At 35.0% G+C, this 16651-nt stretch overlaps 1 protein-coding gene across 1 annotated transcript; it reads right to left on the minus strand.

Annotated features, from left to right (window-relative positions):
* Nucleotides 1–1009: 1009 nt before the first annotated feature.
* LOC111810269 (uncharacterized) lies at nucleotides 1010–4919 on the minus strand. The gene is made up of 3 exons (XM_023696926.2): nucleotides 4246–4919; nucleotides 3335–3460; nucleotides 1010–2940 (listed from the first exon to the last, which is right to left on the minus strand). Exons 1-3 carry the CDS (start codon nucleotides 4678–4680, stop codon nucleotides 1381–1383), a joined length of 2121 nt encoding a protein of 706 aa, XP_023552694.2. The 5' UTR covers nucleotides 4681–4919; the 3' UTR covers nucleotides 1010–1380.
* Between the last annotated feature and the right edge of the window lie 11732 nt (nucleotides 4920–16651).

The following is a 16651-nucleotide window of genomic DNA, read 5'->3' on the forward strand; positions in this document are numbered from 1 at the left end:
TAGATCGAGTTTTTTCCACCAACATTGCTTTTATTATTATTTCAATATCATCTACTTCCAAAACTCATGATGTTTGTGAGTTGTTTCAATGTAAATCTACTTAATGTTTTGTATGCTAGTTTGAATGCATATTAAAATCCCCTCCTTTGTAAAAATAAAACTTTTAATCTACGGTGGCGATGTGTGATTCAAAATCTCAAAAGATAGGTCGTTACATTAGCTCACTGTGATTCTAGCCAACTTACCTCAAATCTAAACCAAGTCATTCAGTTCGACCTTGCCTCTACTCTTGTGATGTCCCACATTGGTTGTGGAGGAGAACAAATCACCCTTTATAAGGGTGTGGAAACCTTCCCCTAGCAAACGCGTTTTAAAGCCTTGAGGGGAAGCCCGAAAGGGAAAGCCCGAAAGGGAAAGCCCAAAGAAGACAATATCTGCTAGCAGTGGATCTGGGTCATTACAAATGATATCAGAGCCAGTCACCGGACGTTGTTCCCCTTAGGGGGTAGACACGAGCCCGTGTGCCAGTAAGGACGCTGACCCCAAAGGAGGGTGGATTTGGGGGCAGTCCCACATCGATTGGATGCCAACGAGGATGCTGGGCCCCGAAGGGGGATGGATTGTGATGTCCCACATTGGTTGGGGAGGAGAACAAATCACCCTTTATAAGGGTGTGGAAACCTTCCCCTAGCAGACGCGTTTTAAAGTCTTGAGGGAAAGCCCGAAAGGGAAAGCCCAAAAAGGACAATATCTGCTAGCGGTGGATCTGGGTCGTTACAACTCTAGACCAACTCTAGACCAAGATCCTGCGAATGCAATGTGGCACCTCCCCTCAATAGTGTACATACATAATCCAATCATCACTTCAACCTAAAATCCACAAAACACAATTATCTCCTCATTTTGGTAATTAGAGGATTAAACCTTGGACACACGGCCTCTAAGAGGTACAAAGAATACCTAACTAATCCCTGCGTTACAAATCATTCTATTTCTGCTACCTTAGGCATAAAAAAGAAATCAGAAGGGCATTTTACATTGCAAAATTATAAATTACAAAGATGAGAATAAACAGATTGATCAGCTAGGTCACCTACATGAATTTTTTTTTTTTTTTTTCCTCAAGAGGGCCCCTGCAGCTTCTAAGAGATACTAAGAATACATTACATCCGAATGGCTTGCATTGATGTTAACAGAACAGAAAAATGAATCATTCAGTTATAGCCTAGCATTGTTTACCTCAACGGATGAATCTTGAATAATCGCTTTGGGCCAAGCCTGATGATTCAAAGCTTCCTTTGAAGATCATGAGAATCTTCTATGAACAGAAATCAAATCACTTTGGGAATCAAAAGCAAGCACTGCATTTTAATTCTACACCTAGATCTTATGCTTCAGGACCTGACGCAACTGGACCTTATGGCTTTCCATCCTTGCCTCCAACAGCTTCGCCTTTAAACTACCTTTGATCGTGTTGCGAGGAATGCATCCTTTCTTCCCTCGTGTCGTGTGGCCATTGCCTGAGTCAGGGGAGCTCCACTGTCCAGCCAATTCTGGAGGACTAATCCCGCTTCTCACGGAGCCCCCATCTGCCGAAAAGATACTTGCACTCGATAATCTTCCATTTGAGAGCCTGGCGTTTATGCCCTCAAGGGAGATTAGTTTGTATCCTTCATTGTTCGAGCACGATTTCCAAAGCCGTGCAATGGATGATATCTTCTTTAATTGCTTTGATGGAACTGAGCAGACTTCACTGATTTCAGTAAGGGGTGAGTCTCCACCTCCATTTCCTTCCCATTCTATTCCACTCACGGAAGCATAACTCTCCCGATTATTCTTTTTGATAGACGCAACACTCTGTTCTGGGGAATTGCTTGAGCCCTGATCCTCTAAATGACTCACAGTTTCCCAGCCACTCTCATCTTCTTCTATACCGCTGTTACGAGCAACAAAGGAATCCGTATGTCTCTGAATGCCGATCCTATCAGTAACATTAGCTTCTAGACTCGCAGTCTCGACTTTAGAAGCGTGACAAGGCGGGCTGTAAGCAACGCACTGTCCAATTTCCCTCTCGTTCGATTCTCCAAAATTGACATCTTCAATCACAGAGAAGATATCATCTGGGTTTGAAGGTTCATAAACAAATTCTGTGACATCTTGAATATTAACAGAGGCAGCAGCCTCTCTAAGTAGCAAAGCTTTTTTCATCTCTGATACATCTGGGGTTTCACTTTTCAACCTTAAGAAGTCTTCAAGGTCTGCTACTAGATTACGCATCTGTGAGTATTTCTCTTCAAGTGCCACCTTGGCATCAACCAGCTTCATTTGAACACGTTCTTCGCGCCATACCTCAGCCATCTGTAACATTCTCCGTTCTTCGTCTGCTTCATCTCTCAATTTCATGGATTCTCTCTTCAGAGCTTCTATTCTTGCTTTGTCTTCACCAACTTCCTTTGCAAGTTCATCACATACTTCCTCAACCAAGGATCTTTCCTTTCTTTCTTTTTCGTAGTCTTGCATAAACCGCTTTACAGATAGCTTAGCATCGGCCAACTCGTTTACCAATTTTGAATTGATCATTTCCATCCTTTGTCGGGTTTTCTTTTCTCTGTTCAACTCAGCCTTTATATCATCAACACATGCCCTTATTTTCTCATGCTCTCTGCTCCGCCATAAGGCTTTTTCTTCAGCAACTTTCCTCAAGAAGTATTCGAGCTTCTTTTTCGAAGCATTACGCTCAGCTTGAAGTTCCTCGATCTGCAAGTGGGCTTGCTCTAGTTCAGATTCAAGCGTAGAAAGGGCCAAAACAGCACCTTGCTGATCAAGAAGTCTCATTTGGTTGTAAATTTGACGTGCCTCAACCGGAGTTTTCAAGCATGCAGGTTCCCACTTGGTTGCCCCCTCCATTGCTGAGTTCGAATATCGAAATGAGGGCTCAAACTAGAAGAGCAAACCAACAATTTACGAAACAGGGTCATAAACTACGTGAAATATAAATAAGACAGAAAGAGAGATTGCAGAACCTCTTATCTATTATCATTATCATTGTGATAAGAACATCATAGATATTATGAATTACTAATCAGTTCCATTCATCCATAACAAAAACTTGAAGAATGTAGCCATGCAAATGACATAAAATGATTACTAAAGTAGAAACATATCTAGTTGTAAAAGATATCATATATCCATTTTATTATCTGAAAATAACAAGCATATATAGTACAACTTGTTTGTTAAGTTACACAGACAAATATAGGTTTCTCTCATGTTATCTGAAAATCAAATATTTACATTACACTATAAAGTCTATATATATAGTAAAAAGTCAAACCTTGCACAATAGTCGATTTCTCGAATCAGAGACAGAACGGGGACTATGTAATAGATCATTCATTTCAGAATTAAATGCTATCTTCTCATCAGGATGGAGAGCTTGAGCCAAATGACCCGTGCGAGGCTGAAAGGAAAAGTTTGAAGAAAAATGAATAAATACAATTGAGGCCTAAAATCTCGAGAACTAAATCACCAAGTTTGATGTGTTCAACCACAACCATTTGAAGCAAACAATAAATATTTATCCTAGGCAATGCAACTGAATCATCCATGCATGCATTCCCAGTATATGGATGATTGAGCTGTTAGTTCCTAGACTTGACATTGTTTCGAGCAGAACAAATAGTTTTAACTAACTTAAGTTTAGATGGAACACAAAGACAGCATAAAATTTCCACATGTAACAGAGGATTCAAGTTTGCATAAAGAGAATATTATATTCATCTTCACCAAAAAGAACATAGAAGAACACATGGTGACGGGCATCTCTAGCATCAATTATTTTTCTTATATGAAAAATGCAGGACATTTCATTGACATGACGAATTATCCAAAGGAAGAAGGAAGAAAGGGCAGAAGCCAAATCCCACAGGTGAGGGAGATTAGGAGAAAGCTCTCCAAAATCAAAATCAAAATCAATGTTTTTGTGGTTAGAGTAACAATGAGATTGGTGATGAACCTTTAAATGCAAATTTGTCTGTAACAGATAAGACCAAAAAGCAAAGCTTAAACGAACAGAACCAGTGACGATCCAAGTCATATTCATATTGAAAGAGGCAGAACCATCACAAATCGTCGAAATTCCTTTTACTTACATCTTCAATTCCAGAGACCGAATCGAAATTTTCGACGCATAACCTAAACGAACTCCTGAGATCGTCAAAAGCGAGAAAAGCAAGCAAAAGTCACCTGAAACCCTACGAGATCCTCCGTCCTTCGCTGGCCACCATTCCTCCCTTCACTAGCGGCCGCCTCCTGCAGCTGCAATCTCCAAATGCCAGCCGCGAGCTTCCTGGCCGAAACAACGACTTTTCTTCCTTTACAACCTCGAAAGCGACCTCTCTGGCTGCTTTCCAGAGGCAATCTCTTCTCATCTTCCTCCTGCTGAACTCCATTAGCTCCACTCCCCGAGTCATCGATTTTCCACTTGAGCAAGGGCGTCTCAGGGCGGCTCCGCTTCCCAACGGGAGCAACAACTCTTCTAAGGCGGGCTGGGCTTCGGATTCTCCGCCGCGTAGGCCGAGTGGAACCAGGCCTGTAGTGCAGATCCAAATCTGGGAGTTGGTTGAGTGTGGGCGGGAAAGGCGCCGGAAGCTGAGGCTTCTTGGGAGATACCTTCGTCATCTCCCGCGAGACATGGGCAGCGAGATGGATGATGAAGATGGTTCTGAGATTGTTGGTCGATTTGGCGAAGAAAAACGGTGGGTTGAGGGGTTGAGGGGTTGAGGTATGGAGGGATGAGGAGGGCCTGTGAGAGAGGAAGAAGAAGAAAGGGGGTGAGAGGATTTAGTCTGACAGTGGAAAACGACGGTCTTAGCGTATGCTACGGTGTAAGCAACTCATTGTATACGCATCTCTGTTGCTCTGTACATTCGCAGTCCCAAACCGCCGCTGCAGGGCTTAAGCTTAAAATATCAACTCCTCTTTTTCTTTTTCTTTTTCTTTTTCTTTTTCTTTTTCTTTTTTTTTATTTTATTTAATTACAAACCCCATGCACGCCTTAAATAAATATAAAAAACTATTACAAGGATAAAGAGTAGAGAAATTGAAACAAACTTGGTACATTTATATTTATATTCAAATTATATTCTGGTGAGCTAGTTAAAGAGATTCTAGAAGAGGTTGGAACTAGAGGTGCATTTATTGTATTATTTAATTATAATTTAAATATTTGTTTGTTATATTTTTTTATACCGGAGTTAATCTATAGATTACCATATTCCTCCTCCATAGCTATTTTAATACGGAGGTTATAGATATTTTTAGCCAATTTAATGCCGAGGTAATTTAATGTAGAGGTGATGTGTCACATAGGTTAAGGTTGTAAAGGAAATATAAAACCTCCTTTTTCTTTCATCTCACATTTTAGAATTAAAAATAATAAAATTTCTATTTTAGCTTTTTTGAGAGATAAGATTTTACCTGACAAATTCTTGTATTTAGAAGTTGTACGGTAGAACATTCAAGTGGTATTGATCAAACTTGAGTTTAGAAACGAATTTTCGTTACTCTTGATCTTGATCATCAAGATAATCCGTTCGAATACTTTCCATGGAGTTGATTCCATATCCATCCTAATATCATGTATTTAATTTTTTTTATATAATTTTTTATTTCATAACAGATAACACTTTTTTCCTCGTTAATTATTCATTTTCTTGAGAAAAAAAAATCATTAAATTTTATTATATTAAAATTCCTTTAACAATAATTTGTTTAGGGTAAGGATATTTAGTAATAAAATATAGTTTATCATATATATCATATTTATATTTTATTATAGACAAATATTTAAATATTTGCCTTTTTACCACAGGTATTTTTTTCATTTCATTTATTACTCTTTACCTATCTTTCTAATTTATTTAATTATAAACAGATAATTTGATTATACTAGGGTGCGGTGGATTAACTCAATATTCTAATTATTTACTAATTTAAAAAAAGATATATATTATTAAAATAATATGAATTAATAATAGACAGAAAAACTTTTATTATTATTTTTTTTTCTTTTAAGATTTACCAAGTTAATCCTTATACCTTACAAATTTTAAAAATGTAATATGGACTATAAAAATTTCATCACAATTAAGAGTATATTTGTAACGATCCTCAACGCAGGTCATGAAATTTCAAAAATAACTAAATGTCAAAGTTCTTGTAAGAACCGGTCAAACATATAATTTCAAAATCCAAATAATAATAATAATAATAATGACAACATGCAATACTAACAAAATTCAAACTAATGCCTATTATTAAAATCATGATTAAAATAAAGTAACATGCTAACCTCAAATAACAAAGAATATTATTAAAAAAAAAAAAAAAAAAAAAAGTTGTTCTACAGCGAAGACAATAAAAGATATCACTTTACTAAAAAAAAATAAAAATAAAAAATAAATATATAAAAATATTTAGTAAGTGATATCAGCGTTGAGTAGATAAGATATAAATTTCATGATTAACCTTAAGCTCTACTTTCATTTTTTATTAGATGCAAAGTACTCCTCTATACACTCCACACACACCTACTAGGTTAGTTTGTTCTCGTAGTCCTTATGACTATGGACTAGCACATTCTCATGTAGCCAAAATCAGTATATAAAAAAAAAAAAACGTGAATATTATATTGTAAATTTACACTTCTGTATAATGTATAACTGGAGAATTAGTTCATAACTACATAGATCTCACTGTTAAATTAATCATTTGGTGATATGATGCATGACAACTTATTCACCCTAGCACAATACTAATGTTTCATAAAATTAGCAATCATATCCATACATAATCATACTTACTCACACATTCTCTACATTATAACATGCATAATCATGGTTAATCATAGAGTGAACATTTTATCAACGCATCATCCTTCAATTCAATAGCTCATAATTTGAAGCATTTCGATACATACTAATTCATGCACCAAACAATTCACCTAACCAAGACGGTAGGCATTCAAAAGTAAGTCCACTTATCTCAATGAGCTTAATCCAAATGCTCTACACTTTCATGTGGTAGCTGCAACTTTGGTGAACCTTAACGGAGTTTGATTTTACTTATGACCTTCAAGGCATATAAAAAATTTGATCTTAAAATTCATCCATAATGCTACAAACACCTATTTTGACCCTAACATTAATTCAAAAAAAATAAAAATAAAAATAAATTATTGAAGCAGCTTAATCACCATAACGATGACATTTCTGTGATGAATTAGCGATGACGAGCTCCACGAGACGTAAATATCATGGCAGTGGGTAAATTTTAGAGAAATTGAGGAGAAAAAGAGCTAAAAATCTCAAAAGATATTTCTCCAAGTGTCTCTTCCGAAAATATAGTTTTTTTTTAATATATATAAATTAATACAGTTTTGTAAAGTATTTTTGTTTATTAAGATTTGTTATAAAACATTTATGATTGTCTAAAATCAGTCAATAAACACACTTTAAATGATTGTTTTTTAAATCTAATTATTTAAAAATATAATTTCATTTAAACAAATATATATTTTTAAAAAGTTATTACATAAAATTGAAGTAGTTTGTTTTTTATTTTGTAAAATAAATTTAATATTTGATTTACATTTTTAAACATAATTGTAACATGAAAAATTATTTTAAAATATGCGCTTCATTTTTGTAGTTTTTAAATATATTTTTATTTATTTATTAAATTTAACAATATTAAGTTTAGTTATAAATGAGAGAAGACAATAAATAATACATCTTACTCTTATTAATTACACAACTTTTCATTAAATAGAGAGAAGACCAAAAAAAATTAATAATTTTAAAGCTGCAATAAATAAAAGAGAAGCCTAGGAATGTAGGATACAAATATTTATGAGAATGACCTTAATCACTTCATTTCTTCAATTTTTTTTATATTTTTTTTTTATTTCACTCGAGTCATTTTCAATTTATTCAATATCTAATAGCTTCAAAACTAGGATTTCTTTAGTATTCAAATAAAAATGTAATGGAAAAATGAATGGTACGAAAATTTTCGAGAATCCGACTAATTCAAACTATAAAGATTCGGTTGGATTGAATTTTCGAAAAACAAAAAATTTAGGTCAATTTGCAAACTCGACCACCTTACTTTTTAAATTGTAATAAACATTAAGAATATTTGATATTTGTACGGTAAATGTTTGGGTTATTGGTTCACGTACAAAAAAAAAAAATTAAATAAGTTTAAAAAAAACATAAAAATTCCAAAGACACCCCTACCACACGTTGGCTTCTGTATTTCCAGCCTTACAGATCTCCTAATTATTCAATAAATAATCTGTGTTCAAAATAATTCAAATATAAAATTAAAGGGTATCCGAGGGAACCAGCACCACGTGTCTCTTTCCTGTTTGTCCACGTGGTATCTCCTCACACCAGTTGTTGGATATAAATGTGGGTGGAAATGGTGGACGGCCGTGGCTTCAGGTGATGGGCTTGTCGAGCCTTTCAAAACAGGCTCTTAAATGTATGTTTATATTTATATTTATATTTAAAGATAATTGAGTTATGGTTCAATTTCATTTATGAATGTTTTGAATTCCTTAATTATAAATTCCTTTGCCTCGTAGATGATGAGAGCTTGGGGCCTCCATAATAATACAACAATACTAACCTTTCCATTAATTTTTATTTTTAATACTTCGCTCGATTTCTTTGATGATTGGTTGGAGGTAGCTCGAAGCACACCTGAGAGAGCTTGTGACAGTGATAAACCATGTACTATCATTGTTGACTCGATGTTTATATGGTATGCGAGAGTTGGTAAGATCAAAATATGTATTTATTAAAACATTATTTACGATATAATACAATAAGAGTTTTCAAGAAGCATGGTGGAGACGATGTTTTGTTTAGACGAGACACATTAATCTAAAAATTCTAAAGTCTCACACTGCTCCCACTGTTATTTTAAAGATAAAAGTAGTATAAATAAGTATAAGAACACTTAGTGTTATCTTCGACGTTTTAAATGGTATGTGTGCTAGTAGGTTTTTGAACTACATGTAATAGTTATGCATGTCTATAATTACAACATAAGTCTTATTCATACCCAAGCGCTATAAACTTGGTCGGTCAACTTCTAACTTTTCAATTGTTAGCTATAATGAGAGTCCTACTAAACTATCAAGTAAGGTTTAAATAACAAAGGAATATTAAACTTTAGATATTTGTAACTTGGTGATATGGAATCGTTGAATCTTCTATTAAAATATTATTATTAGGTCAATAGAGTTAAACCCAACATGGTACGAAAATGATTTAGGAATTTTAGGAATAAATTTAGGAAAATGATTTACATACTGCAAGAAACACGTTAAGAAATTTTAGGAATAGATTACCTATCATCTTGGATAAATACCCTCCACCTACTTAGTTCATCGTCCCAAGAAATCCCAAGCAATACAAAGTGTAGTATTCTACAAAGTGTCTTGTATTCTTTTCTCGATTGGTCTTAATAAAATGTGTAAGTGTTTCCTATTGAGAGTTGTGTTCAACATCTTTTTCATATAAGTATTTAAATTTATCGTTGGAATGAAAGTCATTTCGCTTTCATGTTTGTGTATACGTACTCTTGTATAAAAACATTGTTTTCTCACAAACTTTAGTAACAAATTTCTCTTTCTTTTTAATTTCTATCTACTTACCAAATATTTCTTCCTCACATTCTTTCTCCTTTTCACTTTCTTCACATTTTGTCTCTAATGAATATGGAGCCGCATATACTTGCATACTATCTTTATTGGTCTCCACGTCGTGAGTAACAATATCATCATTTGAAACATTTTCTCTTGATAATAGACAATCTTCCTCTTTTTGAATGGGTTGTACAATTTGCCTCTCTCTTACTTGGTCTTGTAAATCTAATTCTCGACGTAATTTACACATGTATTTCATAGATCCGTGGATTCCATCCACATTTCCTTCAAAAGATATCCAAAATAGATCATTATTAACATGAGACTTTTCATCCATCTCTTGATTTCTATGCTTATAATCGATGTTCTTACTATCATTTTTCCATGTAGAATTAGAGTTGGAAAAAGTTTTAGAAGAATACCGTTGAAATCTTCGTTGGATTTGCCTCTCGATCTTAATTGTAATGTGCAACAACTCCTCGACATTAGAATAAGGCTGTAGATTGCCTTGTCTGTAATCTCTGTGTTTTAGCCCATTAAGAAACCGCGCCATGAGAGCCTCCATGTCCTCATCAAGATCATGTCGATCCATCAATGTATCCATCTTCTTGTAATAATCCTCCACTGACTTGCTTCCTTGTTTCAATGCTTGAAGCTTTTGCACCATGTCGTGTTGAAAAAATAGTAGTGCAAAAAGCTTCCTCATGACCTCTTTGAACTCGTACCATGAATCAATTGGTGCTTCAAGATTTCTTCTCTTACTTAGACATCAATTTATCCCATAAAATTTGAGCATATTGTTTGAATTGAGTAATACATAACATTACCTTCTTTTCATCACTAAAATTATGAAGTTAAACACCAACTCCACCGTTTTCTCCCATTCAAGGTATTCCTCGAGACAGGTTTGCCATAAAACTTGGAAAGTTTTAATTTGATGCTCCCCACGATTCTATACTCATAAGGAACTCGTTGTTGAAAATTATGATGCCTTCTTCCACGGCCTCTCCCTCACATCAAGGCACGACCAACCACATGTGTAATAGCACAAAAATAAATAAATAAAAATAATTATAAAAAAAAATTAAAATAATAATAATAATAAATAAATAAATAAAACAACATTTCCCCACTTCTCTCCACTAACCTCTCATCCCTTCCCACAATAATGGTCAGATTTACCTGAAGAAAAAAAAAAAAAAAAAAAGAATAGCCTATTCATCAAAGATTTTACGTGAAATAGATCTGATTAATAAGGTATATACTAAATCTCCATTTTCTTTTATCATTTTTTTTAGAAACCAAAGCCAATTATAGTTAGATATTCATTCAATTATTACAATGGTTTAGCTTTTGAGTTAGAAACTAGATGTCAATCATTCATACGAATTCTAGTAAATCATGTCAGATTAGTAATATTAGATTAAATTTATATCAGTAGCCAAATGAATAGTTTAAAAATAGAATGGTCAATAAAATTTGTGAACAAGAAACACTGAGATAAGAAAAGATTTTTAGAAACAGAGCTCCACTAGAAATTTGGAATACATGAGAACCGAATTAAAATGCAACCGATAAAAGAAAGATTATTAAAAACCACAAACTAAATAGGGAGAGAAAGGGAAATTCAGAGAGTAAATACAGACCACCGTTAAAAACCACAAACTAAAGAGAGAGAAATACAGAGAGTAAATATAGACGGTTGTAAAGCCTAGAGTAACTTGAAATAGCTGTATCTGCTCTTTTATACAACAGTAACACTAAAAAAACTAAGATTTTTAATAAAAATATAATTATAGATATATAACATTTCAAGACTTTTAACAATAGACCAATGTAAATTAGAGAAATAATTTTGTAGGGTTCAAACTTGAAACTGATGTCATGGGCTCACAAAGGTTGACTCGGATTTCAAAGGACGGAATCAAACTTTCATTAAAGATATATTCATGACAACGACTTAAGCTAGCCAGGTAAGTGGATTACTATCGGCATTGTTATATTTGATGTTGACACGTGCCTATGGTTCTGCATGTGTCATATATACTGATATGTGTGAATTATCTGTGAATCGGTATGCTTATATTATGTTTATGTTATGTTATAATATATGAATTGTATGATAATAATTGTGGTACGATGTGTTCAAGGATATGTTTGAGATAGGATACGAGAAGGATGCACAAAACGAAATGTAACGATAGGAGTAAGATACGTTCATGAAACGTTAATGTTAGGTTACATACCGAAGTGCTATAGATAGGAGAGATTGATGAAAGAATATGGTTAGGATATGGGTAGAAAGGGATAGGTTTGTGATAGATTGATAGAACGATAGCGTTAGGATACGTTCTTGTGATGATATGACTAAGGTACGTTCACGTAACGATATGTGATAGGTATAAGAACGTTAAGGCTATGATAAGTTAGGGAACGATATGACCACGAAGTGTTTACGATACTCAATGTTTATGATACAATATATTGTGATGTGATATGTCATGTTTAGATTGTTTTATGTGACCATTGAGGTAATTGTTGTACGAATTGCACGTTATGAAATGACATGTTAAAAGCATGGAGTGTTATGTTATGTTTTCTAAATTGTATGTATACAGCATCTTATGAATGACATGATATCACGACAAATGAAATGAAATGTAACCCCGTTAGGATTATGTATGATACGTAGACTGAAAATGAGAAATGACATGTTAAACATGAAAGATGATAGCGGGGTTATATTCATTAATGATAAAAGTAGAAATATTGGGGACCTCATGCATTATGTGTGCTCATGCATTTGGGGGATACCCTATTCCATCACGAGGGTTCGGACGCGTACATCCAATGGCAGGACGAGGATCGTTATGTTTGCATAGCGCTACCGTGATGGTGACTAGTTCTAACGGGTGTCCGGCCTAAGGAGCTCCTAGAGTATGTTCGCCGGACAAGGAAAGTGGCCTAGCGGTGTGCAAACTGACTGGTAAACTCATACTCGCATGTATGGGCTGTGTGTAGAGTATATGGTACACGTCCAAATTACCCGTTAGAACAGTACCGTAGGAAGACAGATTGAAAGATAGGTCCCATCATCTCATTTGCATGTGATTGTTGCATTTAACCCCAATAGTGGGGTCACTTACTGTGTATTTCTTTAAATATTCAAACCATGTGCTACTACATTTTTCAGCTTAAGGCAAGACATTCCTGTACGGCTGATGACGGCATCGCAACTCGAGACTATGGCACATGCATAGGATAATGATATTTATTTTCTTAGACTTAGGCTAGAATAGGATGTTTTTAACTTAAACTCTTATTTATTTGATTTAGTCGTTTTAAAGATGTTTTCGAAACACGTAAGTCCATGGCTATGTTTTAAGATAAATGTTATGTTTTATGGAATTTAAATGAAGTCTTCCTCATTCAATGTTTATGGTACGTATACAGTAGTGACCTTAAATTAAGTAGAAAATTTCGGGTCGTTACAACATGTGGATTATCCTCTTGTTGATTAGAACTGTCTCCCTCATATTGATCGACATGTTGTGCAAGTGGTGGAATCCTCTCTCGAGCTTGATTTTGTATCTCCAATCTTCCTATTCGATATGTCAACTCTTCTATTCCTCGTGTTAGTCTTTCCATGGTTCGTTGTGCTTCTTTCAATCGTGCATCAGTAATGTTAGGATTGTCTTTTGAATTTGCCATGTTACAAAAGAAAGTTAAAGAGAGAGAAAAAAGGGCATCAGAAGCGCTCCCTCACATGTGTTCACTCGTGTTTAACACTCAACACTCGAATCAATGTATCACTTCCTTACAAACTCACCCTCACAATGAGCACACACAAATCACACTCCAAAATAAACTGGGATGTGAAAAGAGCTATGTTATAGAGCTAAGTGCAATTCAAAGTGAATAGACAACACACTCAACACACAAACAAGGGTATTAAAGGAGCCATCCGAATAACAACAAAGAAATGAATTAACGAAAGAAGATGAATAAGGATGTTTAATTTAGTTATAGTAACACATGAGAGTTACATATAATAACAAGGAAAAAAAGACATTTAACATCAATAATTATTTTATTTTATTTTTATTTATTTATTTATTATTTTATTATTATTTTTTTGCAATTGATTGTCAAAATCCAATCGGTTTACCTTAAGAAAATTGATTTAGAAGATCTTAAAAAGAATAAAGTGTTTATAAGATCTAGATCTAACACTTTATAGAATATGTCAACATGAATTCAGAACAAAAATAATATTTTTTTTTAATATATTTTTGAGATAGAATATGAACATTCTACACAAATAGGAAAAAAAAATTATAAGAGAATTAAAAGAGATAAACGCAAGGAAACACATATTCGACCTTGAACCTAAAGTTTTAATACCAAATGATATAGAATCAACCCAAGGGAAAGTTTTGGAATGGATTACCTTGATGATCAAGATCAAGAGTAAAGAAATTCGTTTTTAAACTCGTGGTTCGAATCACTCCACAAGAGGTATGATCAAGCCCACTTGGATGACTCAAGCATGGAAGTTCTAAACACAAGAATCATGGAGCTCCTCTGATGCTTATTGAGAATGTTTGCTTAATCTACCACACCTAAATGGTGTGGAAGTTATCTTATTTATAATCAAATAAATTACAAGCATATGGAAAGAGTAATAAATGGAAAGAACAATATATGTAAAAGATAACTATGATGAGAAATATTTGCCTATAATAAAATATCAAATATGATATATATGGTAAACTATAATTTAGTACTAAATATCCTTAACACCCCCGCAAGCTGAGCGTCGGATTTGAACGAACGTGAAGCTTGGATTTGAAAAATTCAAAGAGAGGTCGAGAAACACTTGTAGTGAAGATTTCACAACTTGGTTCGGAGGAGGCATAGAGAAACACTTTCTTGTCCATTGAAAACTGCAGAGGGATCACTGCTCAGCGGTGATGCTGCCTTGTGATATGAGAAATCACTACAAAGGGAAGTAAGATTCGGATTCCCTTGTTGATCGAATATCTCAAGGCAAGAACATTGTTTGAGATTCGAATCACTCCACAAGCAAGATCGATCATGTCTAGATTGAATGATTCTTGTTGATCAAATATCTCAAGGCAAGAACACTTGATTGAGATTTGAATCGCTCCACAAGCAAGATTGTTCATGTCGAGCTTAAATGATTCTACATGCAACCTAAACTACATAGAATTGCAAAGAAACTTAGCCAATGGCTAAAGAAAAGCACAAATGCTTCTTTTACTATATTTTCCAAGTCTACTTACAAATACAACATACATGACTTTATATAGCCTCAAAATGAAACTATTAAAGGCATTCCAAGAGTTGTAACATTCATACTTTATGGTCATAATTAACCATGACGTAAATGTTACCTAAAGTAAATAAAATGTCTTAAAATACATTAATGAAATACAATAACTCTAAATTACTCTAAATTGTAATCTACCCAAAATTTATAACACGAAACTTCCTTTTTCTTCAATGTGACATGAATTGAAATATCTTTTGATAATTTCAACAATATTTTCTTCACATCTTCATTGAAGTATATTGTATGATTGATGTCTCTTGGTTCATATCACCTTGGCTTCGGCGAGAATGTCTAACCCATGTAAAGGGATCGTCGCTCAGCGAAGATGTTGCGTTGGTTCTGGTGAGAATATGTCTAACCCAAGAAGTAGAAGGGAAACCTAGAGAAAGGTACAACGACAATGTTAAAGTTGGAAGAGTCGCCACAGTGAGCGAATGAGCCAATTTTGGCAAGAAGGGCGGCGGCGACTTGGTTAGTGAAGAGGCCAGTGCGGCACCCAGATTTCAAAGGTGAATCTCTGCAGAAGGTCGATGGGCTTATCGAGATTTCGTATATTTTCGAAGAGAACACTGATGAGAATCCTGAGATTAGGGTTTCTGTGAAGGATGAAGGGTTGATTGGGAAGAAATTGAGAGAGGCTATGTTGGCTAAGGGGAAACCATTTGTAAGCTGAGAGTCGGATTTGAACGAACCGTGAAGCTTGGATCTGAAAAATTCAAAGAGAGGTTGAGAAACAGTTTTCATGAAGATTTCAACAACCTAGTTCGGAGGAGGCGTAGAGAAACACTTTTTGGCCATCGAAAACTGCAAAGGATTGCCGCTCAGCGGCAATGCTGACTTGGCTTCAGCGAGAATATGTCTAACCCATGAAGAGGGATCGTCGCTCAGCGACGATGCTGCCTTGGCTTTGGCGAGAATATGTCTAACCCAAGAAGTAGAATGGGGAACCTAGAGCAAGGGACAAAGACAATTTTGAAGCCGGAAGAGTCGCCACAGTGGGCGAAGGAGCCAATTTTGGTGAGAAGGGCGCAGCGACTTGGTTGGCAAAAAGGCCAGTGCAACACCCAGATTCGAAAGGTAAATCTCTGCATAAGGTCGATGGACTTATCGAGATTCCGGGAACGCTGATGAGGATCCTGAGATTAGGTTTATGAAGGGAAGATTAGGAAGAAAATGAAAGATGTCATGTTGGCTAAGGGAAAATCGATTGTGTTGGAAAAGGTGAGGTTGTATGTACATGTACAGAGTATGACGAAAGGTGATTTGGGGGTCAATAGGGTGGAGCCGAAGAGTAATCAATCGGCTCCGCATCTGGCAGCCATGGAGACTGTCCTGCGGCGTCAAAGCCAATAGTGGTGGTGGAGAAGAATAGTAGAGGATTCAGAAGCCATTGAAAAGAAAGGATCGGGGTTGCTCAACCAAAAGGGCTCTGATACCATGAGAATGTTTGCTTAATCCACCACACCTAAATGGTGTGAAAGTTATCTTATTTATAATCAAATAAATTACAAGCATATGGAAAGAGTAATAAAGGAAAGAGTAATAAAGGAAAGAACAATATATGGAAAGATACTTGT

Source organism: Cucurbita pepo, chromosome 14, assembly GCF_057944985.1.
Source record: "Cucurbita pepo subsp. pepo isolate OVF chromosome 14, ASM5794498v1, whole genome shotgun sequence".
NCBI lineage: Eukaryota > Viridiplantae > Streptophyta > Magnoliopsida > Cucurbitales > Cucurbitaceae > Cucurbita > Cucurbita pepo.

Bases quoted from the DNA above. Each gene is read 5' to 3' on its own strand.
- LOC111810269 (XM_023696926.2), bottom strand. From the start codon at position 4,680: ATGACGAAGGTATCTCCCAAGAAGCCTCAGCTTCCGGCGCCTTTCCCG. The intron at 3,461-4,245 runs GTGACTTTTGCT...TTTTCCTTTCAG, and splicing joins AGGATCTCGTAGGGTTTCAG to CCTCGCACGGGTCATTTGGC. The intron at 2,941-3,334 runs GTTTGACTTTTT...TTGCTCTTCTAG, and splicing joins GAAATCGACTATTGTGCAAG to TTTGAGCCCTCATTTCGATA.